Genomic DNA, 26,889 nt, shown 5'->3' with positions numbered 1-26,889 from the left:
AAATGATTCCCAAGGTTATATAAACAAACACTCACATATTGAAACACATACATACATAACTTGAAATCATATCCACAAATTAATTCATTGCTAATATGCTGGTGTTATTTTCATCTAGAACTCTTTCCTGACATGTCCTTACTCACCCTGTCTAAATCACACTGGACAATAACCTACTATTTTCAATCAGAAAAACATAGTAAAAATCCTTCCATTACAATGACAAAAATGTTACAATTATATTTTAATTTTATTAATAGTCTTTGGCTATACAATGTTTTATATTTTTATTTAGTCAAATGTGTCAACCATTTCCTTTATTTTCTGCCTCTGATGTCATGTTTTTGTCACCCCACCCCAAGACTATAAAAATACTGACCTATTTTCCCTTTATCTCCATATTTAATTTTTGAATTCAACTCAGAACATATAGTAGTTTAGGTACTAGTACGTTCTATCCTTTTCACATGCCAAATGGCTAGCATATTCTTCCAAATTCTTTCGTAATTATAGAATAATCACATTTCTCTATTGATTTGAAATATGACATTTATCCGACTAGATACTGGGTTTTAGTTCTGAATGTTATTCTGTACACTTTTTAGTAAAATTGTTTGGGCAATTCCAGTTATTCTACTCTAGCTCTCCAAAATATTTTGCCTATTCTAGCATACTCGTTCATGTCAATGAACTGTAGAAATCATTTGTCAACTATGCTGATACTGGGACTTCCCTGGCAGTCCAGTGGTTGGGACTTCGCCTTCCAATGCAGAGGGTGCGGGTTCGATCCCTGGTCAGGGAGCTGGGATCCCACATGCCTCACGGCCAAAAAACCAAAACATAGAGCAGAAACAATATTGTAACAAATTCAATAAAGACTTTAAAAATGGTCCACATCAAAAAACAAACAAACAAACAACTTTAAAACAAAACAAACAAAAACTATGCTGATACTACCCCCTCCCCAAAGCTGATTGGGGTTGTATTAAATTCATGAGTAATTTGTAGAGAATTCTAACTGAGCACCGTGGCACAATCTTTTAGCTACTCATGCCTTCATTTATATTCCTCCTCCTCATTATTATTATTATTTTGGCTGTGCCGCACAGCTTGTGGGATCTTAGTTCCCTGAGTAGGTATTGAACCCAGGCCCTCAGCTGTGAGAGCATGGAGTTCTAACCACTGGACCGCCAGGGAATTCCTTATATTCCTCTTCATTATAGATCTGCCACATTTCGAATTAGGTTTATTCTCCAGTGTTCTCTATTTTCTGTTACCACTGTGAACTGGATGTATTTCTTCCTGTGTATTACCTAAATGTTATTGCTAACATGTAAGAAAATGTTTACATATTTTTGTGCCCAGCTACCCTATTGATCTCTACCAGTTTTTCAGTTAATTCTCTTGGCTTTTCCAGGTAGATAAGCATATTATTTGTATACAATGGCAACAAATACATCCTCTTTACCAAAACTTTTATCTCATAGATTTTCTTTTTGGTCATCAGTTTGGATAACAATTCTAGATGTTGTTAAATAAGAATGGTAATACTGGGATAAGTTGATAACCAATTTAAAAGTTTAATCTAACTAGTTTTCACCATGAAACATAACTGGCAATTGTTTTCAGATAGATGTAAAATAAAAAATCATTCAGTATGTTGTTTTATTAGATTTATCATTAAATTCACATTTACTGTGCTGTTACTCTCCCTTCTCCATTTGGCTGGCTAATAAATTATATGAATAAAATTTCAAATACTGAACCACCTTTACATTCCACGGAAAAATTTTATTTCGTCATAATATACTATTCTTTTAATATTCTTACAGATTCAAGATTCAGATCACTGAAATCTAATTCAAAAGTAGTACTGTGCTATTTTTTGGAGGTTAATTTGATAAAATAAATTGAGTAAAAATTTTAATGCTACTGAATAGTATTCCATCAAAAGTATGTGTAATAGAAGATAAACCACAAATTCTAACATTTATTTGTTGAAACCCAGGTTGTTTTTATCCTGCATGTGTTTGCAATTATTAATAATTCCATGACTAACACTTTGTATAAAAATTTTGGTCCACACCTATTTCTACAGAACAAGTACCTAGAACAACAACTACTAGGTTAAGGAATGAACTTTTAAAATGCATGACAGGGACCTCCCTGGTGGCGCAGTGGTTAAGAATCCACCTGCCAATGCAGGGGACACAGGTTTGAGCCCTGGTCTGGGAAGATCCCACATGCCGCAGGGCAACTAAACCTGTGCGCCACAACTACTGAGCCTGCGCTCTAGAGCTCGTGAGCCACAACTACTGAGCCCGCACGCCTAGAGCCTGTGCTCTGCAACAAGAGAAGCCACCACAATGAGAAACCGCGCATTGCAAGGAAGAGTAGCCCCCGCTTGCCGCAACTAGAGAAAAGCCTGCGTGCAGCAACAAAGACCCAACACAGCCAAATAAATAAATAAACTAAAAAAAATAAATAAAATAAAATGCATGATAAATCTTACCAAATTGCTAGCAGGGATATTACTTCCCTGTCATTTTTATTGCAAATCCTTTCTCCCAATATTTTTGTCCTCTATTAATTCAGAGAACTAAGGACACAGAAACATTGTTTACTTAACTTTAATTAAAAAACAAAAAAAACCCAAAACACTGAATGCACATAGAATTTACTCTGGCAAAGATCTAAGTCTTTCCCAACCCCCATGCAAGTAAAAACTCCAGAATAATTTACCAAATCTTTCACTTACATAAGGCCTGCTTCTGGCTATTCTGTTCCATATATACATCCATTATTGCACCTGTACTAATTTAATTACCAGCTTCCAGATTCATATTAGAAGTTAGTTTTACACTTCTAGGTAAAGTACTTCTTTGTCATTACTTTTTCAATTTTTTCTTATTTTCATGTTTATTTTTTATGATAAGCTTCCAAGATCATTTAATCAAACCCCCAAACAAACTAGTCTGATGGAAACCATTTGAAGCCAAGAAAGAAACTGACTCATTATATTTCTTCTTTCCATTAAGCAGTATGGGAGTTCCCTTCATTTTCTCAAGACTTAAAAAAATATTTCTCAGTAATGATTTGTTTTACATGTCCCCACCATTATTCCTAGGCAGTTTCTCAGTTTTGTTAAGTTTGGCAATGAAAAATTTTTTCTTCATTTTCTTGGTACATAAATGGTATTAATTTTTGCATATCCAGCAGTTTTATTGAACTCCTGTTAATTTTTTCAAATGATTGTTTAGGCTCTCCTAGATAGATATCCACATCATTTACAAATAATGAACATTATGTCCTCCCCTGCCTGAAGAGTAAAACCATTTATTTCCATACAAATTTAGCTTCTAGGAACTTAGAATCTTTAATGTATCCTAGTATATGACTAATTTCTGTAAATGTTCCATAAATGCTTGACAAGAAATCTGTAGATAATGACAGTAATAATTCCTATTAAGGGTCTGATATGGTAATTTATGTACCTTAATTTAATCTCATATTAGCTCTACAAAGCAGATATTATTATACCCTTTCACAGATGAGGCTCAGAGATAACTTTATAACTTGCCCAACATCATATAGTTAGTAAAGGGTAGAGATGGTCTTCAAATTCAGGTCTGTTGGATTCTTTCTACTACGCCAACTTGTCTACCTTTTTTGATTAATATTTTCTTGATCTTTTTGAGAGGAAAAAAACAAAAACAAAGAAACCAAAGCAACAAATAAAAATAATTCCTCAGGATTTACACTAACTTGTAGCAATATACCAAGTCACTCATTTGAGTATTGCTTGGTTTTAAATATTTTCCTGTTTACGTTGTTCCTGAAGGGCAAGGTGTGTCCTTTGAATGTTTCTCACTGCGAGAGACGAGAGAGGTTCAATAAAGGTTGGTGACTAACAGTCCTAATTCCATTCCAACCAGGGCACATAATAACAAAGGCACTTTCCCTATGAGTCTTTGCCAGTCAGGACATGAATTGCTAATACAGCCTCCCTTTCCCAACCTCAAATACATACACACACACACACACACACACACACACAGACCATACACATACATATGTGTGTATACTAGATAGAAGATTTCAGAGTTAAGATATACTCTCACCGTACTGTAAAAGCTGCCAATAAATTGATAATATTGATGGAAATCTGTTACCAGCATTTCTTTATGTTAACCTGGTTTGAGTAAATCTCCCTAATCTTTGGTGAAGAGAATAAGATATTTTAAATACATGGTATCATTTATCTTCCAGATGTTCTACACTGGGATCTTAATATCCTGAGGTTACACATGCGATAACTTATAAGGTATAATCCAATCTAGGGATAGAAAAACAAAGTCAATAATTAAAAAAAAAATCTATTTTTAGTAGCCTATTTTTCCCCAAATACAGTATTACACAAAGTTTTAATATAAAGCAGATATTACTAGTACAAATATCTTTATTTAATTCAAGTTCATATTTACTCAGGCAATGAATAGAAACAAAGAAGTGGTTTTTATGAAAATCTGAAATATTACTCTGTGACTTTTAGCATCTTATTTATTTTGGTATTTTGTTTTGATTGCATAATATTCACAAAATTGATTTAGAGATAAATAAACTAAGAGGAATCACACAGAGCTTTTCAATTAAAGTAATACTGGCCAAGAGAAACTTTGGTAATAAGACTATCCCAAAATAAGTTAAGTTGGTATCAGGTCCATACACCAGTGCTTTCAACTGCAATTCAATTAAAACCCCTGCAAGAGTCACTGGAAAACCAGTGGGCCAGATGATTTTACATGACCCTCCAGTTTGAAAACAACCGATTCATAATAATTTCTCATTTACTTCACTCATCCCCTGCCCCTTCAACCAAGTCCCACCCAACTCAATCACCTACGATTTTGATTCTTTCCTGAATAGTGCCCCACATCTTTCTTGCTTATTTCCCCTCTTATAAATATGGATATAGATTTCCTAAACTTACTACTTTAAATGTATCTAACCTTTTTTTTAACCATTTCTGCTGTTATCTGTACACTGTCTAGTTCCTTCTTTGTCGTCCTGGGAATACTGATCCCTGACTTGAGATCTCTCTCTTCCTCTGTAAAGACAGATGTAAAGTAACTATTTAGAGAACAATGCTATTTCTTTTTTTTGTATCAGACTTTTAAAAGTACTCAGTGAAATTTTTTATGTAGACCCAAAATAATCATTGCTCATGTATTCAGAAAGGTCTGCCATACATACCTGCATTGTCTTTGCAGATACTAGAAGAATTACTATTCTCATTACTTTGGTATAGGTGCTGAGTTCTAGTCTCTTGGGGTACAGATGATGTCTGGGTCATCCCTTCTTCCAAGGCTTGCTTTATCCAGCGCTATAATGGGAAAAGAACCAGGGAATTATCAATAATCATTTAAAACTATTTAGGTCACCTATTTTAAATGCATTAACCAGGTCATTACATATCAACTGGTGAGAGATGCAATACAATGCATTCATTCGGGTCCACAGTCAAGTAGTTTTTGTCTTGTGTTTCAGCATTTTAGGATAGTGCCCCATCAATTCCTTTTATGGGGCAAAATTGAGAAAACCTGGATTACACATAATGCAGTCCCATAAAAAAGCCCAAACCAATAAAAAAAAATGATTACTATTTAACTTTTCATATTGCTTAGAATGGGATAAATGGGAAAAGATAAGGAAGAAATCTTAGCATTTATTTAAGAGAGACTCCGATCACACAGGATAAAACTAGCACATAAAATAAGTACGTAGAAGGAAGATAAAAGATCTCTTAAGAGCTGTCTGTCCTGTGTTGGGCGTATCTGAAGAAGTAATAGAAAAGATTCACAGGAAAACTCTGGATGAGGATAAAGAGCTCTTCACTACAAGTACTGAAATGCTTCCAGAAAGTCTACTCTCAGAATATCCTCTGAGTTTTCCCTCCTTGTTAAGTAGTTTGGTTAAATTATCCATGAATAATACAAATCATCCCCAGAATAAATGACCTTCTGCAGAAATCAAAAAGGCAAAAAAGTAAAAAAGAGCTCTCTAATCAGTCATTTTTTGTAGTGAATAATGGAATCTAAAATGATGCAAACAGATTTTGGTCAGAAAGTAAGCCTGCAGAGATTAGGGTAATAAGATTATGCATCCTGTGGAAGAGAGAAAATTTCTTACCTGTAATTGTGTTCTCTTAAGATACACAGTTGTAGGTTGCTCACCACTCTGTGGCTCTCCTGCCCTGACATAAGACAGATCGAATTTTGATAAACATCAATTTCTGAGTCAGACCCTATCCCAAATAGGAAGAGCAAAGGTGATTATAACTTTACACCTTTAGAGAACCAATATTACAGGTAAGTAAATATTCTCTTTACCAAAGAGAGCAATTCTAATAGACTTACCCTCTTAGAAACTTAGGAAATAATGTGAGGAAACCAGACCATGTGGTCTGCCAAATGAAAGAATAAAATTATGAACATGAGGGGGTAAAGAGTGAGTAAGTATCTAAGAAAGACAGCTCAACATCTACTGAATTACATCAGCATTTTAGGATTTGATCAGGTCTCTGAAAACCCAAAACAAGACCAAGAATGAACTACCTCTCCTACGTACAGAATATTGATATAAAGATGAAAACTGTCAGAACCATAGCTCCTTACATAGAAGAGACCTCAGAGGTTACCTTGTCTAACGCATTCATTGTACAGATGGGGAAAATAAGGCCAGGGGGCCCAAAAGAGTGAAAATCCTTTGTTATAGATACCTTAGTACATACAAGTTTTTCATCAGAGCAGATGACAGGACTCATTTGGGGTCACTGTGCTTTCTTCCTAGAGAAGTCAATTTCTTATATTTCCAGTGTCAAATAGATGCACCCATAAAAGAACTTACACTCTGGATCTGATGACTACAAAAAGGGAAAGCAGAACCAGGACAAGGGCATTCTAAGGAATAAGATGTTGCTTTGGTTAGCTTAAGGTCGAACACAGCAACATGATCAATCCCATTCCTCCCTGGCCCTATTTGTATGTCTGCACAATATTTCAGGGCCTGTAAAGAAGGAACATGAACAGTTATTTGTATCTAACAAATTCCAATCACCCCTACAGATAATAAATTAACTTTAGACAACCCTTCTCCCCAAGTTCTAGCTACAGTTATTAAGGTCAAAAGAACATTTCTCCCTTCCCTGAAAGTCTGTGTTGAACAGAGTTTTAGGAAGCTCAGAGATGGGCAACAGAAATGTCTTAAAGAGTCTCATTATGATGGGGAAAGAGAAAGGAATTAATTTGGGTTTTAGGGTCCAAAGACCTGGATTGAAACTTGGCTGTGCCTCTTACTAGATGCCTAACTCTGGGCGAGTTACTGAACGCTTCTGAGCCAAAGCTTCTGGATCTGTAAATTGAAGCAATAATCCCAGCCTCACAGGGTTATCATGAATGGTGAGACAGTGTGTGTGAAGAAAGCTTGTAGCACAGTACTGGGCACACATGTTCAGTGAGGACTAGTTCAACTGAATTTCAGTGCTATGGACAGAGATATACAGATTAACAACCCTCCAGTGCACATCATGAAATATCAATGCAAAACAGTGTTTCATTTTCAGTCTGAACGGGAGAACAAATGCCCACACATATTATGCCTACAAGGTAAGTTTAGAGATTTAGAGAGAACAAGGAGGAATACTACTGAAAGGCTTCTTAGCCAGTCATAAATGCTTCCATTCTAAAATAACAAGTGAAGTAAAATCCCACAAAAGACATGCCATAACATGCTAGTTAAGAACTGTGAATCGATTTAATTTAGAAACTACAGAGACATCATAAAACATTCTGCCAAATACTCTAAGAATCTGGGTGCAAATATACACATGCAGCTTTATACTGTTTTAAACTTATGAAGCTTTTACCTCCTTTAATCAGATATGAAAGAGTAAGCCTATTAAGAATGTACACTGTTCTAACTAATACCATGGAGGACAGTTGTTCTCATCTATCTGTTTAAATTATATTCTTCTCCGAGGGATTTTCAGAAATTTATTACAATTTTGTTTTATCATGGAAATCTTCTTAGGTCCTGTACTATGTCAGTACTTTCTAACCAATCTAAAAAATCTTCTCCTTCCCCATCTAGGATAAAGCTGAGTTCAATTTCTATATAAGATCCAATTTCATTAATTTTGTCCCATAAAAAGTTACAGTCTTGTTGTGTAATATAATCTTGATACATTAACAGCAACTATTAAATCTGTGATTAAAACTTAATTTTAAAAGACCCAATTTAAGCAAGATAATTTGATATATAAGTCAGCATACATAGCCTGAACTCTTCCGAAAGACCAATATGACACAAACAGATAAAAGTGCCTGAGCAGAGCCTGTATAAAACAAGACTAAGGATGGTCATATACATGTGGAGAATATAACACGGACATGAGTTAAGTGGGATTTCTAACTGTTGCCAATGGAGACACAAAGATGAGATACAGATATAAGTCCTAAACCATAACCAGGTAAAAAGAGCTCTAAGAAATGGATTTTCTATCAGATTTGAAGTCATACTTCTACACATTTTTGATTTTCACAGAACTCTGCTACTTGGAAAAAAGCAAGACGGGAATAGAAAGATTATAACCCAGCATCACAATGATCAAGGCAGTATTTTAAGAGGCTAGTCCGTACTATTTACAATTCAGACTTCACTACTACTCTGTATTAATAACTGTTTACCCTTCTTAAAGGACCAAAATAAGAAATTCTATTATCTGACTTGATAAGATGCTTCAGTAGTTAACATCCTAGGAAATCTAGTACTGTGTCTAGCCAAAGACAGAACAAAAGGAAAAAGTTTATTTCACATATATATTAAGCCATCTCTTGACTTGTTCCTCCAAACTAAAGACCATATTTACAGCTTCTCTAATTGTTCGATACTACTCTGAAAATGTAGTTAAAGATTCTGAGCTGTTACTCTTAATGAGGGACTGAGCTAAATGTAACAGGAAGATTAGTTTTGCATGCCATACCACAGTTAATGCCCTTCTCCAATTATTACAGAATTAGGTTAATCATAATGGTCATTAAATGGCAAATACTTTTTTTTCCTTCTCAGATAATTTCTAAGATCCAGGATAAGTAACTTGGTATAATAAAAGATCCCCAGAGACCCAACCTTCCTTTATCACTTAGGCAAATTTCTAGTCTTATTTCCTTCTTAAGAAAGTTGTCACTGTTTTCACTTCTGACACCTGGAAGTTACGTTAGTCCATCATCCACAAACCCTTCTGGCAAAGATCTCATGGTCAAATTTCTCTTTCTGAGTTGTTCTACTTGGTAATTTCCCCTAAATAAACCAGTAAGTGACTCAAACACTTAGGTAAGATTAGGAAAAGACTTTCTTCAGTGTATGCTGCTCATTCAGTGGTAGTACCCTTCCTTTGTGTGCAGATCCCTGTTGCCCTCCTCCCCTCCATATCCCACACCACTTTGGCTCATCTTTTATGCCCCCTCCCCCCAAGAAATAGTATCTGCTCTTTGGGAAAAGAGAAAAGCTTTAAGTTTGGAGGAGTCAGGGAAGACCTGCCTGGAGTTGGAGACTTCATCACATCAAATAATCTATATGCAGCATCCTCATGTACGTGATGCCAGTGGAGGAGGGCAATGGCAGACACTGAGGAAGGCAGCCTGAATCCAGATCTGAGGATAAGAGAAAAGGGTGTTCCAGGGAACAGACTCTACCTCAAAGGAAGACCAAATGAAAGGGTGTCCTATACTTCTAGAAACACGAAAATGACATTATAGGTCTGAGGGAGTGATCTATTCTTGAGAGACACCTTTGGAAAATATGTAGGGCTTCTGGGAATTAAGAAAGAGCATTCCAAAAACAAACAACCGTCAAATACTACTGTCACTAGATCCAAAAACAATATATAACTAGAGAAGAGTGAGAGAGAGGCAGAGAGAGAGAGAGAGAGAGAGAGAGAGAGAGAGAGAGAGAGAAAATTTTATAGTGGGTTCCATAATCACTAGGGAATAAACAGTCCAACTTGTCATTTGATCAAGGAACAGGAATTATGCCAATTGTAAACAGGACTTTTCCTCTACTCTCAGTCAAATGATAACAGTGATTGAATTAATCCAAAACACAATTCAATCATTCTTTAACTTGTGCAACAGTGCTCTAGAGTACCTGGGGCCCAATCTCACACAATAATCACAAATGGACATGTTAACCAATATCACAAGAGCACACACAGAACACCCCTCCCTACCCAGTCACCAACTGCTATGTGCTCTCAACTCAGTAACCTCAAGGGCTCTCAGAAAAGACAACAGTGAATACTCACAAACTGAGCACCAAAAATGTAGTATACATCCCACCTTAGTCTCACTGACTCTTGATGCGTCAGTATTTGTGGTTGAACAACTAACTCATTATAAACTCATACGGGCAGAGTGTGGCTATCTAGAGAATGTGTTAGATATGTCACCAGTACTGGAATCCTAACTTGAAAGAAAAAAACCGTGTAAACACATACATACCTTTTTACAGGAGCTGAACGTGCCATCAGGCAGAAGCGGCCTTCGACGCCTCTCAGGGATAAAGGGTGAGCCAAAGCGAATGTAGTGTTTGGGGGTGGTGCAAATTAACGGGGAATGGATAAGACCGGGTAACATGTTCAGGGTCGTTGCCAGTACAGTTGGGTCCGTGGTGATACGTAAAGGGCACTCAACAGGGCACTCTTGCTTCTCTGCTTTGTCATTCAACCACTCTGTAACTAGATACTAAGTTAAAAAAGAGACCATCAGTTGATGCTGCAGATGCAAAAGCCAGAGGCAGCAGTGTAGCTCACAAACACAAACCTCATCTAGAAACTAGACAGAGGTAGATATAGCAGCTGCAGAGAGTATGAATCGCACATTCAGAGCACAAGGGTATCTTCTTTCACCCTCTCCATGACCACTATGGAAGGAATGATTTCAGCTATCAGCAATTTAAACTCTGCCTAAAAATTATGGGAACAAAAGTAAGGTAGCAGGATGACCTCAGCCCTATGTGTCTAAGCATTTTATCTAAAACTTTCAATCTAATAATTCTTAGATTATTATTATTATTTTTTCCCCTGGGGATTACAGGTCCTTTCACTTTACTAAGCCACAGATTTTGGCAGACTACACTTACGAAGATGTACTTGTAACTCACCTTTTTGGTTTTGGGGTATTTAGATGCAGCACGGTTGACATGGGATCCAGTAACTGATACCACAGTTGGGTCAGACCCTGTTAATTGCCTGTTTTCTCCCGAACTGTCTACATTTCCAGCTTCAGTAGGAGTTACTGAGCTGTTATTTCCCCCCTCTTCCAAGGCAGCTTGTGATAACTCTGCCTGCTGTGCAATGGCCTGCTTTTGACGTTTTAGTCTTTGGGCTGAACTGGTCCGGTACCGAGAAATTCGACTCTTCGGTCGGGGCCTAGAAGGCTTTGCTGGAGGTGGTTTGGGGACTGGTTTTTCGGCAGCAACATCCTATAACAACAGCAAAGTTAACTGCTTACCAGAAATTTCTTATCAGCAAACATTCTATCCAGTTTCCTATTCACTTTAAGCATTCTGAATGTTTACTGGTGAAGAAAGTGAGCGTTTAAAAACATTAATTTCAAATGTAATCCTTATAAAATTTATACATTTAAATCAGCTAAAAAGGCTACAGGAAGATGTCTCAGTTAGTTATTTCTTTTTCTAATAAGTATTTATAAAATAGGTCTAAAGTCAGCTGAAAGCAGCCACCTAATTTTAGGTTCTTAGCAGGGAACGTAATTCTTCCTTTGTCTCTTTCCCCAGATACTGAGGTTTTAGCTTAAGGCTTAGAATCCATGGCTAAGGTAGGAAAAGGAACGAAGAATTAATTCTGAGAATCTTATGAAAGGTCAGGTACATGACAGTGCTACACAGAGAGCCAAAGAGAAACCACATGATTTTTATGAACTCACCACCAACAATATCTGGCAGAAATTGTAGAAAGTCCCATTTTAGTCTGAGAGTATCTAGTCATTCAAATTCTGTCTCCTTGAATCCCACGAATCAGCTGACTGAAAATAGCCTCACTTATTGCAAAATAAGGCAAAGCTGAAAATGCTGATACTAACCATTCCAAAAGATAGGTAATTGATATTAGCAAAAGAAAGACTATCTAAGACCTGGAGTCTTTTCATCTTACCCCTGCCTGGGAAGACCTCCGGGTGTTCACTCCAACACTCTGTGGGTTGCTTGGGATGGCAATGTTTGAAGCAGGGTTGCTAACTTCAGATTCAGGGGCTTCAGTTTTTGTCTCCTCTCCCACAGGAGTCTCTGAGGTGGTGGTAGTAATCTCTATGTCAGAGTTGCTCTGTTCCAAGGGCTGATCCCGCCGCTTCTTTCTTTTCTCTAAGTTTTCAAAAGCATGCATGATGGCTTCAACCTTCCTATCTTCCCGGGTCTAGAAAGAAATAACATTGGCATAGAAGGAAGCCTCAACCAGGAGAAGGGAACAGCTTTTCAGAAGTATTATTAATGGAAATTGATAGACATTTATAGAAAATACTAGTAAGATAATACATATATCTTTGAGAACATAAGATAAAAACTAAAAATGTTTCATCTTACATGTTGCAAAGAGTTGTAAAGAAAGGCAAGGTCAAACCCAAGCTTTTCAAAAAGGGTCAGCTATTTTGAAACTTTTTAATACAAAAGAAATATAGCCATCAAAACCAATTTTTCTCTGCAGAGTTCAAAAAAAAAAAAAAAAGTCAAGCAGATTTTCTTAAACAGCTTCTCAGGGACAGAAATAAACATGACTGATTTCAGTCATGACTGAATCCATATGACTGAAGGTTTTGTTTGTTTTTTAAATGTCAAAATCCACACAAACTTAGGAAATTGCTAAGTTAGAGTAAGTAGCCTAAGGATATTTTGTTGCATTAAGACAGTTTTTTGGAAATCAGACTGTTAGTAAGAAACCTCTTAAAACCATCATCTGATAACAGTCACTAGAGAACTACGTGTGTGTGTCTGTGTAAAAAATCATAATAAAATCTGCTTTATAGAAAAAGCCCACACTGTGACCTAGAGGTGATGGCATAGTAACTTACTGAAGAAATGAGATGATATAAATTCAGAAGAGAAGGAGTTTACATGCTATACGTAACATGAGTCAGCAGGAACAAAAAGACGTTAGAAGGTACTCACCCTCTTGCTATGAGCTGGGTTCTCCTGGTCATCTGTAATCTCTTCTTTCTCTTCTTCTGCTTTTTCTTCTGGATTGTCTATTCCCTTTAAGATAGAGGAAATATTCAGCTGTATTCTTAAGCTCTAAGAAAAATCAATCCCTGTTTTTTTGCTGGTAGCTTAAAACTCTAGAAACAATTTCTAGTGCTTTATAGTGTTACTCATGTGGGGCCACATGGTAAACACAGATGATAAATCTCATTCACTGGACTGAAACCTGATAAGTACCTGAATGGATGTTCTTGACATTGTAAAAAATAATAAAAAGATAATGAATGAAAGCACACCCACCATGATATGAAGGTTATTAAGTGTTAATATAGATTCCCTACATAAAACAACATGTGGCAACCTGGGATCCTCTTCATCTGAAGAGGATCAACACCAAAGCAACAGCCTCTGACCAGGGGAGATTACCTCATGGTCACTGGATACAATCACTTTCTCAGGAATCTGCTCTGGTTGCTGATTGTTATCCTCTTCTGGAGCCTCACTCTGCTGCTCCATCTCTAGCTCTTTCCGTCGTGCTTTTCTGCGTCTTGTCTCTGCTCCGATGGTGGGCAGGCTTGGGGGAGGTGGAAGTGGCGGCTCTGCAGCACTGGGATTCCTTTTCTGTATAGGGCAATTCCGGTTCCCCTTGTGACATGCACAGTCCACTTTGTAATTACTGCTCCAAAGAAACAACCAAAAGTGCCTGTTTCAGTACCCTTGAATATCAGTTATATTATCCATTCATTCTTTTGAAATATTAGTAATTTCCTCTAGTTTCATCTTTGAACAAGGTAAATAGTCATTAAGAAAGTCCTATAAATACTTTCAATATTCTGTGTTTCTGTATATAACCCCAACTCTTCCCCTATACACGGTCAGTGGAAAGGAAATGAAGTCCCCACTAAATTCAATTCTCCCAACTGTCTACGCTATTTAGTGGGCAATGAATCAGTGACAGACTCTACAGTGGCCGTACTTATCTTGTGTCTACCTTCACCATGTCCTCACTTTTACCTACTGATTCCCTACTTATTATTAATACCTTTTCTTCTTGCACCTGTGCCCAAACATCAATTGCCACATAACCCCTTTTTGCCTGAAAGGACCAAGGGAGAAAAAGCATCCATTTTACAAAACCCATCACATAATCACCTATGACTTGCCATCTGTTTTTCTGCATTGCCATGTACAGCTACATTACATGACTTGAGTGGATGGAGCAAAGCTTTAAATTCTCATTCTATATGATCCCTGGTACAAGTGCTGTGTGCATAACAATAGATGCTACTGCAATTTCTACGAGTGTTTCATACAAACACTTTTTGTTATTCTTGCTACATAGAGGCATAGGCCAAAACACCCTTGGTTAGAAGACTGGTAAGCAGTATCACACTATGTAGCTGTGTCTCTTAAAATAACACCCTCAGTCTGTCTTTCCCTCCACAATTTCTAGGCAGAAAATGCATTACTCATGGAAAGATTAGGTTTAAAAAAAGAAGCAAATGGCAAGGCACAAAAGCAGACTGAACAGAATAGCTTAATCTGTAAGACAAGCAATTCATGTTAGGAAAGGTTGTGGAAATCTTACCAGTTACTGTACTCATAGTCAAATGCTATGGTGACCTCAGCATCCTTGGTGATGGCAGACACAGCATAGATACAGAGGTGAATCATCCCATCTGCAATCATGTGTCTCACCTGTGTGAACAAGGCTTATGGTTATGATTTATCAAAAAGACCAGGAATTCTCCATAAGAGGGAAAAAACCATTTACCAAAATGATATCTCCTCACTTAGAGTTATGGTAGTCTGTCATTTAACTCCATCATTTCATTTGAAACTATCATATAGTAATTGAAAATTTATGATATTTCTTGAAATAAATGAAGAAATCTTGAGATGTTAGCAATCAGGGTCTGCTCTACATCTTTTTTTTTTTTTTTAAATAAATCTATTTATTTATATTTATATTTGGCTGCATTAGGTCCTCGTTTCTGCGCGCGGGCTTTCTCAAGTTGTGGCAAGCGAGGGCTACTCTTTGTTGCGGTGCACGGGATTTTCACTGCAGTGACTTCTCTTGTTGCAGAGCGCGGGCTCTAGGCACGCAGGCTTCAGTAGTTGTGGCACAAGGGCTCAGTAATTGTAGCTCGTGGGGTCTAGGGCGCAGGCTCAGTAGTTGTGGCACACGGGCTTAATTGCTCCGCGACATGTGGGATCTTCCCAGACCAGGGCTTGAACCTGTATCCCCTGCATTGGCAGGCGGATTCTTAACCACTGTGCCACCAGGAAGTCCCTGCTCTACATCTTAAAGCTGTTTTCAGTTGCACCAGAAAATTAAAATTCCTTAGTCTGTAAGAAAAGCTCTGTGGATTTTCTTGCTGCATCTGATGTGGTTGCACTCATTATGCACCAAATATTGAACTTTAGAAATGTCTAGAATCTCTCTCACAACCCTATTAGCTGAAATCTAAAAAACTGCAACCACACACCTTCGTTTTGGCCCAATGATAAAATCTTTTATATGGCAATTCTTTAATATAACCTCATTGACTTCTTATCCAGTCTATCTCCTTCTCTTTAGCAAATGCTAACATGCTTTTTCCCATTTCTGCCTTCTCTAAAGAAAATCCATTCCTTGCCCCCATCTTGTTAGAATAAATGCATCATTACTTTTGTTTTTCATCTCTTACAACGAAAGGTCATAACCATTATCTACAGACCTTAATCTGGGTGAAGTTTTCAGACTGCTTCTTCAGTTGACTTGTCCTTTTGGTGGTTCCATTCAAAGAGAAATTGCTACAGAAATCTTACCTCTGCATTTGGTGTACATGATCTTCTGATGAACCGAGCATCATTACCGAAAGTACGTGCATCCACACACATCTCTACACCATTGAATTTTGAGTAGAAGAGCACAAAGGGGTATGGTCTAGGGATATAATTAAAATTCCTGTAATTCTCAATACAAATAAAAAGGCCACCCCATGATTTCAAATATGAAGCACATGCTGACAGAAGAAGCAGTAGTCCTTTGCAACGCCTACACTTGGAAAACATCACATGCTTGTCTGCTTCTGATTAAAGAATAGGCACAAAGCAAGGAATGCTTCGCTTGGAAAGGAGTCATCACCACTTTATATGTTAAACAATTTGCAGGTTTATTTGCACTTCTCTACAAATAGCAGAGAGGCGTGAGCTTATTTGAGCTGTAATCTTTTCCCCCAAGAGCATCCCATCAACCAGGATGGTTTTTACAGCCATATGCTCAGCCAGGCCCACTTTAGCCCTTACTACTCAATGAATGATGCTCTTACTTTTTGAAGAAATGCCCATTGACCTCAAATTGCTGCCGTAACATGACTTTGCCTCGATACTCTATTATAAGAGTGTCCAAAGCCAAATCTCTTGCAGCCCTCAGGATCTTCCGGTGCTTCTGAACACGAGTGACTCTTCCCAACTGGAGCTGAATAAAATCAGAGTATTAACATTAGATAATATCAATAGCAGCTTAGCAGACATTTAAAATATTTCTTAATTGAGGAAAAGGCACCAATATTTTTAGGTTTTATTTGTATATGTTACTTAGCTTGATGATCAGACATTTTAAAATATGATAAAACCTTAGTATTTCTAGGAAACAGGCTGCATCTAGTGAACCTGCCACCCCCCCCAATCCTCAAAGACAAGAGAAAAAAAAAATCTAAGAAAAATATATGATTAAAATTTTAGTGGCTCTATGTGTAATGTAAGAGCTTAGGTTTCTATTAATCTTAATAATTCCTACTGAGGCTGTATAAAATTTCCTACCTTAATTTATCTATTTTTAATTAATAAAGATATATAGTTTAAAAATATGTATCTGAACAGTTCACAGTTACTGTACTTGCTTTTAGTTAAAGATGCTCAATAGCTGGCTAATTTGTTATTCTAAGGCCATTTGAAAGAAACAGTAATTCCAAAATATGTCCTTTTCCTGGGTTCTTAAAATCTCAACTACTTAAGGAGTCTTTAACCCTTTGATCCTTACCTGCATTTGGGAACCAATAACTGTATTATTACAGGCCAATTCAGTCTTATTAATAGTGTCTAAAATAGCAGGTTTGCCCACAAATTCCTTGCTAGAATGTAGATGTTGTTCAAGGGCGTTCTGTACATCTGCACTGTACTGATTAGTGAAGGCTTCTTCATACTGATCAGTCCATAGTCTTATCCGATTTTCCCATCCCTCAGTTGTGTTCTCATCTAAATTCTGTGCTTCAGAAGGAGAATTCTGTAGAGAACAAAGGTCAAGTAGGTTAGGAGAGTCCATAAAAGGGCAGGGGTGGGTGGGTGGTTGGGGGTGGGGGTGGGTCAGGCTGAATATCCAGAGAAGATTAGTTTTCACTTGGCAGTTGGTGTGGCATAAGAGTAATGGCCTGGGAGTCAGGATCTGGCTTCTATCATGGTTTCATTACCAATGAGCTGTGAGGTTCAGCTTCCTCATTTATAAAGTGAGAAATTAATCTGGATTGCAATTCCATCCCATCACTGTGATTTTATGACCATTTTTAAGTCATAAAACTCAAACTTATCAGAAGAATGACATCAAGTTCATAAGAAAATCTTCATAAAAACGAATAGAGATACCTCAAAATATCCACATTGCTTAAATTTCAATACTTATCAAACAGCAGCGTGCCATCTCAAATTGGTAGTTTTACTAGCATCCAGGAGAATGTTTTTGTGTGACTTATTATTTTTAATATACAATTAATACATGTTCATTCTAAAAATACATGTGACCCAAATAAACAAATAAGTAACTCATACTCTTGCCTCCCATAGAAAAAGCTATCATTTGGAGTATATCTTTCTAGCACTCTACTTTTGACATTTTAAAACAGCCACCCTCTGAAGAGGTGAGGTGGGTGGAGGCGCGTTGGTAGGGGCAGTGTAGGAAATGCTGAGAGATACTGTGCTATACCTCTCTCGGAAAACCGCTGCCCTCTATCACAGTACAGTACTGAGGAAAGATTATTACATCTCACCAATATCATCCTAAACAGTTTTATACGTGCTTGTGCTATAGAGACACAGCTGAACTCTGATACATGTTCCCCTCCGTGGTGTTCAGGACTTAAGGTGTCGTCAGAAAACAAAACAAACGTGTGATGATGTCACACTAGTGACAACTAGAAGGAAAAGACACTATAGTACCAAAGCTACCTGCAAATCCATGTCGACTCTAAACTTGCAAAAACAGGTATAAAAAAATTAAATATAGTTTCCACGAATGACAGAGAAAACATTTATACCCATTATAACAATTACTTTCTTTCACTTCTGCGTCACTAGTTTTGATTGACTATTGTCTACCATCCTTCCCCCAAGGAACAGGGAAATCAAAGGAAAAAGTTAACACCACTGTTTTCCACATTTGTCACTAGAGTCCAAAAGAATGAACAATAAACAAAGGGATCTAACAAACACCTAAGGCTAACACACTGAGAACAGACTATCACCAGCTTGAAGTGTCAGTAGCAGCTGAGCAAAAAAAAAGTACAAAAGTTGAGGCTTAAGGGTGTTTATAAGACTGGGGATTAGGGGTGCCCAAATAGTATTCCCAGGTTTAAGCATCCAGTAGTGATCACTGAACTTATGACTTGTTAAACAATGTATACTGGAAGGCTTTGCCGTAATTTTAGCTATTGTTCACTAATATAACTCTGTCTACTCTGCTACCCCATTCTTCCGGGTACTGGAGACCCCATCTCAGTGGGTTTAGAGCAGTGGTTCTCAACCAGAGGGGATTTTGCCCCCAAGGAGACATTTAGTAATACCTGAAGTCATTTCTGATTAATACACCTGGGTGTGTGTGTTATTGGCACCCAGTAGGTAAATGCTAGGGATGCTGCTACACAGCCGACTGTAATGCAAAAGACAGCCCTGATCCCTACGAAGAATTATTTGGTTCAAAATGTCAACAGTGTCGAGGTTGAGAAACCCTGGTTTAGAGCAGTCTCCAGTAGGGAAATTCAACTTTGGGGTTAAAAAGCCAAATGATAGGTTCTTCTCATTCTTACGGTATTGTTCCCACTCAGAGGCTTGGTGTAGTTCTTACTAACAATTAATTCTGAGTACAAAATTTATAACTCAGTTTAGAATTCTCATATGAGAATAAAAATAAACCAACTAGTACTTTTAAATTATCTAAAATTTAACATGCTTATGGGGCTATCTGTCAACATCTCAAAACTGCAAGCAATATTTGGGGTTTACATGTAGTTTTCTGAGAGAGCCAGTCAACTGCTTTCAAAAGGTTTCAAACCTCTGGAGGCAAGTTACAATAGTTAGCTGATAAAAGAGAAAAGGGCTTAACACCTGGGATCAGGGGCTACGTCTGCCCCTTAAATCTATTGAAGGTCCCCTCTAAGCAACTGTCTCCTTGCAGGAGATAGATCTAAGAAAGAAACAGTAATTGTGTTCCAAGATATCCCAGGATTCTGATGGTCTTGGGCTCTGAAGTCCTCTCCCATCTCTTTTACAGATATGTACAAACCTGTTTATGGGTATATGCAAGGTGAGGCCTTCTAATTTTATATAAAGTGCTACCTGAGATCTTTTTTAACATGAATCATATTGGTGTTCCATATGTGTGTGTGTGTGTGTGTGTGTGTGTTTGTGTGTGTGTGCGCACATGCATGCATAAATCCTAAGAAAGCTTATCCTCACTAAAAGAGTTTAATGTTTACCACAGAACGGTCAACAGGAAAGATCCTGCTTTTATATCAGTTACACATTTAGGCATAAGTATACATATGGAATTAAACTCAACCTTAACTCTAATTAAATGCTTGGAAGCCATTAAGTAATGGTGTGGGAGGTATGATGTCCTTCTATATACACACATAGGTAAAGGAAGATACCAGACAGTATATTCAAATCTCCTTTGGGCAAACTCTTTCCTTATCACCTAGTAACTGAAAGTCCCTTTAAACCATTGCACATAATTGCTCTATTCTCCAACCACTACCCGAAATCATGCCTCAAAAGCTCTTTTATTTGATAATTGAAGAAAAGAAGCACACTAGCATCACCCGAGTCTTCTATACCAAACAGACATGCCAGGAGAAAACAGCTCAAAAGTAAGTAATTCCAGTAAGAATAATTCTTATCAAAACTACTACCTTCCTACTGGTGAAATTTATCCTTCCAACTGGTGATTAAAGCCTACATGGTGCTAGGGTGGGTGCACAAGAGATCCTCTGTCACCAGAAAATCCTCACTCCTGAGGTGGAGGCCAATCACAATGATGGAAAACATCAGCCTCATTCTGTTTGGCAAAATGTCACTTACCCCCACCCCGAGAGAAGCAGCTAATGAAAAACCAATAAATGAAGGCTAATTACAGAAAGGGAAAATATTTCAGAAAATGGCCAAGAAAATCTACTTTGGAGAAAGGCTCTATGAAAACTGAATGGCAACAATTACAAACTAACGAAAAGCAGGGTCCAAGATTCCCAGACCATCAATGTCAGGAAAGAAGCTGACCAAAATGCAAGATCACAGTGAAGTAAAACACAGCATCAGGGAAGAATACCCCTTACCTTCATCCGCAAGGACTTCCGGGATCCCTCTCGAAATGCCTATCCCAAAGAGGAAAACAAGTAGAACAAAACAAAACTTGGTACCAAGAATGACAGTTATACCTATCTGAGACTAAAACTAAGGCAAGAACTAGTGTTCTAGTCTGTCCCCTTTACCCTAGGTAACAAACACAATGGAATTCCCCACACTATTATCAAGAATAGGGGTAGCACATGGCCAGTGAACTCTGAGGCTAATTCCAATACTTTCCATTGCGGAATTAGGTAATAAACAGGGAAGAGCATGCATCACTTAAATCCTATATGCACCCCTGACACTAAAAGAAAAAGTAAATAAAAATGTTAAGTAAGGCTGCAGATTTACCAGTTCTGAAATTAAGAAGGAAACAAAGACCAATCCCCTTAACAAGGGGTGGGCAAGTCACCTAGGAGCAACAAGGTTGCCGTGATGGGGAAGAAAGAACACAAAACAGAAGAGATTTCTTCTGGAGACTTTTTAGTTGAGAATACAGGAAAGTGACCACAACACTGAGTAAGCCTAGACCATTCAAGAGATGTTTCCTGAATTTTTTGAAACAAGGGAAAAACAATCAACCAACGACATGAAGTGGGCATGTACCAGAACAAGAATTTCAGACTGGGTTTTGGGGTTGAGGAGGTGGGAGATACTGTAAGGACAGTGGAAGCCTAGACTGGAGGCTGCAGCACACATGGGCTTGTGCCAGGTGGGGCTGGGATTTCATACCTGGGATGGGGGCTGGAGCAAAAGAAACTCTGTGCCAGTTGTGATGATATGGAATGGCATAAGAGAGGTTGATCTACATGTTCATAATACAAATTAGCTGATTTGTGCAAGCAGAGCAAAAGTGGCCCTTCAAACATCTGGATCAAATTTCTTAAAAGAATTCTGGTGCATTCTTCATACAAAATTTGGGCTATTTCAGACACATTTCTATTTGAGATAGTTTTACCCTTCATACCTTGATTTTCTTCGTCTTTGGTGCTGCACGACCCTTTTCTGGACTCTTTTTCCGCTTCTTGGGTTTGGTTCTTCTGACAGTTAAGGTGATGCTTGTAGGTGTGTGCTGTGTTGCTGTATACAACACAGTGGAAGGAGAAAGCTCCTCATCCCAGCTTTCTGTTGCACTGCTATCCCCACCTGAAAAAAGGTTATTTCATAGTTCACGTTGTACAAAAAGCCTCATAAATACATTAAAAGCAGCTTATTCCTTTAGATCTACCCCATACCCAGTAAGTTATTACTTCTACTATTAACTCTATTATCTGTAGAACATATACCTACATTCCATACAGAAACAAGATTCTTTCTGTATCATTGGCATTAAGCATACAAACCCTGTTCTATATCATGTATTTCTCCCCATGAATTCAGTCCCCAAGCTCCACTGCCTCAATGTATATGTAACATAGAAAAGGATGTGTGTGTGTGTGTGTGTGTGTGTGTGCGCGCGCGCACGCACACGCACATGCGTGCTCACAAGGAATATGTTGATTACTGTAGGGCTAAAATTGTTGACTCTGGATACAATTAATTCACAACAATAGAATTACAATGGTCTTGAGAGGACTTTAATCACTGTCCATGAAAAGAGCTGGGGACCACAGGAACTTACAAGAGGGGTTCTTGGGATGAATATTAAAACCACAAAATAGTATATGTCAAAATATGGTCCCAACCCATCTCTGGCTCACCTGATATGTTGTCCTGCTTCCGCCGATGAAGTCTAATAACCTTCCCCCTGCTCATTCCCCTAAAGAGGGAAAATAAACTTAAAGTAGTCCTTCCAACAGCATGCAGCGCATCATCACACACGTGGGAGAAGTATCTCTGCATATACTACCCCCTTCCTCCCACCTACCAAATGTTTCCAGGACATTAAATTTCATATCAAATTCAATAGCTTTAACATCAATCTCTCATTCCTTGTTGTCAGCAATTCTCACCTAGTGCAGAGAATTCGAGCCAAGGAGCACTAAGGAATCATCTACATTAACAAACACAAGAAAGAATACTTTGAGCTTTTCCCTACTAATAAGAAACCCTAATCCCAGCAACCCAGGGTTGGATTTAGATGGAACACGATCTTACCTGCACTTGTCACAGTTGAGAAGGAAGCCATCCTGAGAAAGACCACAAGGACACCAGGTAGGAACAGTCTCTCCTTCAGAGTTCGGGCTGTCTCCACAGCGTTCCTCTACGGGCGACGGCAGGCCATTCAGGTCAGAACGGGGGATGATCGTCTGGACAGGGGGAGAAGCAGGAGGTGTCGGAGGAGGAGGGGCTCCGTAATTATGATCCTGAAAATAAGATTTTTTAAATCAACAGTGTCCAAACACTGGCCCCTCTCTCCCCTAAAGTATGGTACATATGGAAAGAAAGAAGAAAGTAGTACCCTTCGTTTTTTTGGCTTCAACCAGGAAAGTGATAAAACAAAATGCCAAGGTCAACTGGGACATAAAAACAAGAACAATGATGCAGGGCTAGACGTCCGCTGGAGGCAGGGAAGTGCAAAAGGGGCAACTTCGTCATGCTGCATATAAACATTTCAAGAAAGTCACAATGTATAAGAATGGATTACACTCCAGGAAGATCACTGCTCTGGAGAGAAACAAATGCATACTCACAGCATAAGGCAGTCCTCGACACCCATGTCTCTGAGTGGTCCCATAATTATGAGTGGAATACACGCTCTTCTCATTAACTGCTGGACTAGCCTCCACAGATTCAGGGCTGCACAAAGGCGAAAAGCAACGCATGATAGCATAACACCTAATCTTCCCTTAAACTAAGACTTAACTTCCCATTCTAACCCCTCCTCTTTCCACAACCACCAGCCACTAGAATAAGAGAAAGAACTCAGTGAAACAATCTGATTAACATAACTAAGCCTATAAATAACAGTAGGAGTGTCATTAAATGTGGATTTGTGTGTAACATGAAGCCAGTACAGGCAGATGTCTCAAAGCAGGCACCTGGGATACAAGGTGTCCCTAATGACAAACACAAACGTACCAGCTGAGCAGGGAGTTTCCCCTAGAGAAGCCACTCTGGGCTGGTTTAGACTCAGAACTATTCTTCTTAATTGGATCTCTTAATACTTCCATGAAACCTCACATGACATTTGCAGTGAGTGAGATGATGAAAGTGCCTTCTGCACTGCCCCAGGGACCAGGCCCTCTTCCATTCACTACCAAGACAGGATACCCTGAAGAAAGTACAGGTAAAAACAATGGCATCTTATATTTATCATACCTCTCATCTTGATGAACCCCCAAACACCTTCCAAATATTAGAGTAATAATTTCTCATCTACCAATGACATGCAAGCATATCAAGGACACAATTATTTAATAGCTGCATGATAATACCATAGAACTTCAAACTATTCAAAACTGTACTCAGAAGTTTAGTCTAACGACAAATAACAACAGTAGTATTGGCTACCATTTTGAATTGCCCATTATTTGCAAGGTGCTTTATATGTATTAATTCATTTACTCTGCCACTACTAAACATGGTAAACAGCACCCCATCTTTACAGAACACGAAGTTGAGGTGGTGAGATTATATGACTTCACCAAGGTTACCCACTGACAGAGCCAGGATTTGAAACATTGTCTGACTCCAAAGTCTGTGCTCTTTCCACTATGCCTAATTGGTTTGGAAACCAGGATAACTTTCTTCTTTTAAAGAAAATTACATAAGATCTTAAGTAACCAGGCTTAGTGAGAAGCTTGGTTGAGTATTTTTTTGTACCCTCACTGAGTGGAAAGTAAACTGTTCAAGCACAATTTATTAAAATAAAATAATTATAAATGTGTTCAAATTTAGAAATTTAATGTAAGCCCTTACTTGATAATAAAAAGGCATAGGTGGCTAAGGACAAAATTCACGCTTTGGGGCAAAAAGAACTTTAACTCTGATTACTTAGGTACCTGGTTAGGTTTTGGAGAATTTTGAAAGATAATTAAGGAATGCAATTGTATGATTTGCAGAACTGAATAATGGGTTATCCGTCATTTAAATTAACCAGCACTGAGATTCACAAATCAGAAACTCCAAAGACACACATAACTCAGCCTTAGTGGTGGATCAAAGGGTCTTTTAGGGAATCAAATAATGAATATTGTTTGCTTCAAGTAATGTACATTCTTCCTGCTTGGAAATACACATAATGTAGGACTTGGCAGGATTCAAGTGTGCAGTTCAGTGTGGTGCAATGTCAGCTGAGAAGTGAGGGATAAAAGAAAATTCTGAGATATGTATCCAACTCACCCAGTTATATGCTCCAAAACTGTAAGAAGGGATCTTATAAATAACAGCAAAGGTAATTTCTAGGTGAAGAAGAACTTTAGACACAGGAAAGTATTCTCTGTTAGTGAAGTGCATGCATTTTATTACTTAAGAGTGTCTGCAAGATGGGAACTGGGCGGGGGTAGGGGAATACATCAAGAATGCAGGTCAGTATTCTTGAGAAATAGATGATCTGAACGTGGCTCACTGAGAGGCAATCAGCTCTGAGTATTAGGAAACAGGTGGGGTTTCTTAAATAAACCAAAGGCAAACAAGCATTAATAAAATGAAGGTAGAATTTAGTTTCTATGATGGACAGGTTAAGAGAAAGTAATAACTTTACACAACACTGTTAATTTACTAGATAAACAAGTATTTCAAAGAGCTGTACATATTTTATGTAAGAGATTTTGTACCACTGAACACATGGGGTGAAACATGACAGCTGTTTATTAGAAATGGAATTTGTTTTTTGGACGGGAAAAAGGAAAGTGGCATGAAATAAAAGATGGCCATGGAGATGGAGCTATGCCAGTTGTATCTTACCCATCTCCAAACTGGGTAAATATGAACATATGCACTTCATGTGCAAGTCTAGGGAATAAAAATAAAATGTATATTGTGTAGGTTAAAAGGCCATCCCACTGCACAATACTTTGTAGTCAAGCATAGCATTTAATATATTGCTATGCGTGCCAAATACTAAAATTTAAGCTCACATCTTTTGATGAGGAAACTTTGCAATTTCCATACTGGTTACTGATTAAATACATAGTTACATGCTGACAGGTAACTATAGGATTTCCTAGGCTATTCTCTGACATACAGACACATATATCAGCTCTTATCTATATTTTAAAATATCGATAAAAATTTTGGAGTGTTAGGATTGCATCTCTTCAATAGCGAATGATTTTATGCAAATGTACTTATAGCCTTTCTTCCCCTATGTTTGAACTTCTATGACAGCTAGGCACATACACAGAAGCCATGCTTACAACAGATATACTCCATCAACTGTGTTCCAAGTATAATATGCAACCTGCTGTTATAACACTACCTCTTAGAAAATGTCTTTAATTCATTTATGGCAGGATTGTAAATTCAGAAAAGTCTTTGCTTCTATTGTTACATCTACAGGTTTTCCTACAAATATACAAAAAAACAAAAACAAAACATAATGCATACCATTGCCATCAGATTTAAAATCCCATAAGGTAAGGTCTAGATCTTTTATTTAGTTGATGATGTTGTCCTTAATACCAGGTTTAATCTTAGAGTGCTCAGAACAGTGGAATATGCATGACAGTGACATATGCATAGTGAAGCATTAACAAATATCATCAATAATTTAACAGAGTGGTATATAAGCTAATTGTTGACATTCTCTTGCTTTATAGGAATACTAAACGAAAAACTGTGTAATTAGCTAAGACCACAGTATCAGAAATCTGTCTGGAGATTATGGATGAAAATGTTTCAGGAAATAGAAACACTGCAGTCAAATTTTTAGGCCAGAAGTATTTTTTGATTCTGCAATTACTTCTGGACTCCCTAGCAACATTTATGGGTAGTCAGCTCTGTACTCTGGGAAAAATCCCTGTTTTAAGAATAATAGTTTTAGGTCTTTTCCTTAGCTACTAACCCCAAACTTGCTGAGTCAACCTTTTCGTTGAAATTTCCCACAAATGTTAATGTTGTTTACATATACAGTTTGTCAGT

The 26,889-nt window shown here is 37.8% G+C and overlaps 1 protein-coding gene across 15 annotated transcripts in view; it reads right to left on the bottom strand.

Annotated features, from left to right (window-relative positions):
* The window catches only part of SETD5 (SET domain containing 5), a 118,192-nt gene that overhangs the window by 52,501 nt on the left and 38,802 nt on the right, over positions 1-26,889 (bottom strand). For 6 of the 15 annotated variants that reach the window (XR_014251403.1, XM_082415562.1, XM_082415568.1 and 3 more), the window contains 16 exons: positions 23,887-24,079; positions 23,499-23,604; positions 22,963-23,171; positions 22,566-22,624; positions 21,833-22,011; positions 20,853-20,891; positions 17,294-17,536; positions 16,581-16,729; positions 16,078-16,195; positions 14,855-14,964; positions 13,693-13,942; positions 13,237-13,320; positions 12,230-12,487; positions 11,218-11,538; positions 10,557-10,799; positions 5,254-5,383 (listed from right to left, as the gene is read on the bottom strand). Coding sequence is in view for 14 of the 15 variants with exons in the window: in XM_082415562.1 (XP_082271688.1) it covers positions 5,254-5,383; positions 10,557-10,799; positions 11,218-11,538; positions 12,230-12,487; positions 13,237-13,320; positions 13,693-13,942; positions 14,855-14,964; positions 16,078-16,195; positions 16,581-16,729; positions 17,294-17,536; positions 20,853-20,891; positions 21,833-22,011; positions 22,566-22,624; positions 22,963-23,171; positions 23,499-23,604; positions 23,887-23,978 (2,590 nt within the window). In the remaining variant the exon portion in view is untranslated. Of the gene's footprint in view, positions 1-5,253; positions 5,384-10,556; positions 10,800-11,217; positions 11,539-12,229; positions 12,488-13,236; positions 13,321-13,692; positions 13,943-14,854; positions 14,965-16,077; positions 16,196-16,580; positions 16,730-17,293; positions 17,537-20,852; positions 20,892-21,832; positions 22,012-22,565; positions 22,625-22,817; positions 22,859-22,962; positions 23,172-23,498; positions 23,605-23,886; positions 24,080-26,889 lie in introns of those variants that run through there. The other 9 variants (XM_082415569.1, XM_082415570.1, XM_082415571.1 and 6 more) reach the window with 7 other exon arrangements.

This window comes from Balaenoptera physalus, assembly GCF_965194825.1.
Source record: "Balaenoptera physalus genome assembly, chromosome: 11".
NCBI classification, from domain to species: Eukaryota; Metazoa; Chordata; class Mammalia; order Artiodactyla; family Balaenopteridae; genus Balaenoptera; species Balaenoptera physalus.
The sequence above is the reverse complement of the archived record's forward strand: the minus strand, read 5'-3'. Positions and strand labels throughout refer to the sequence as shown.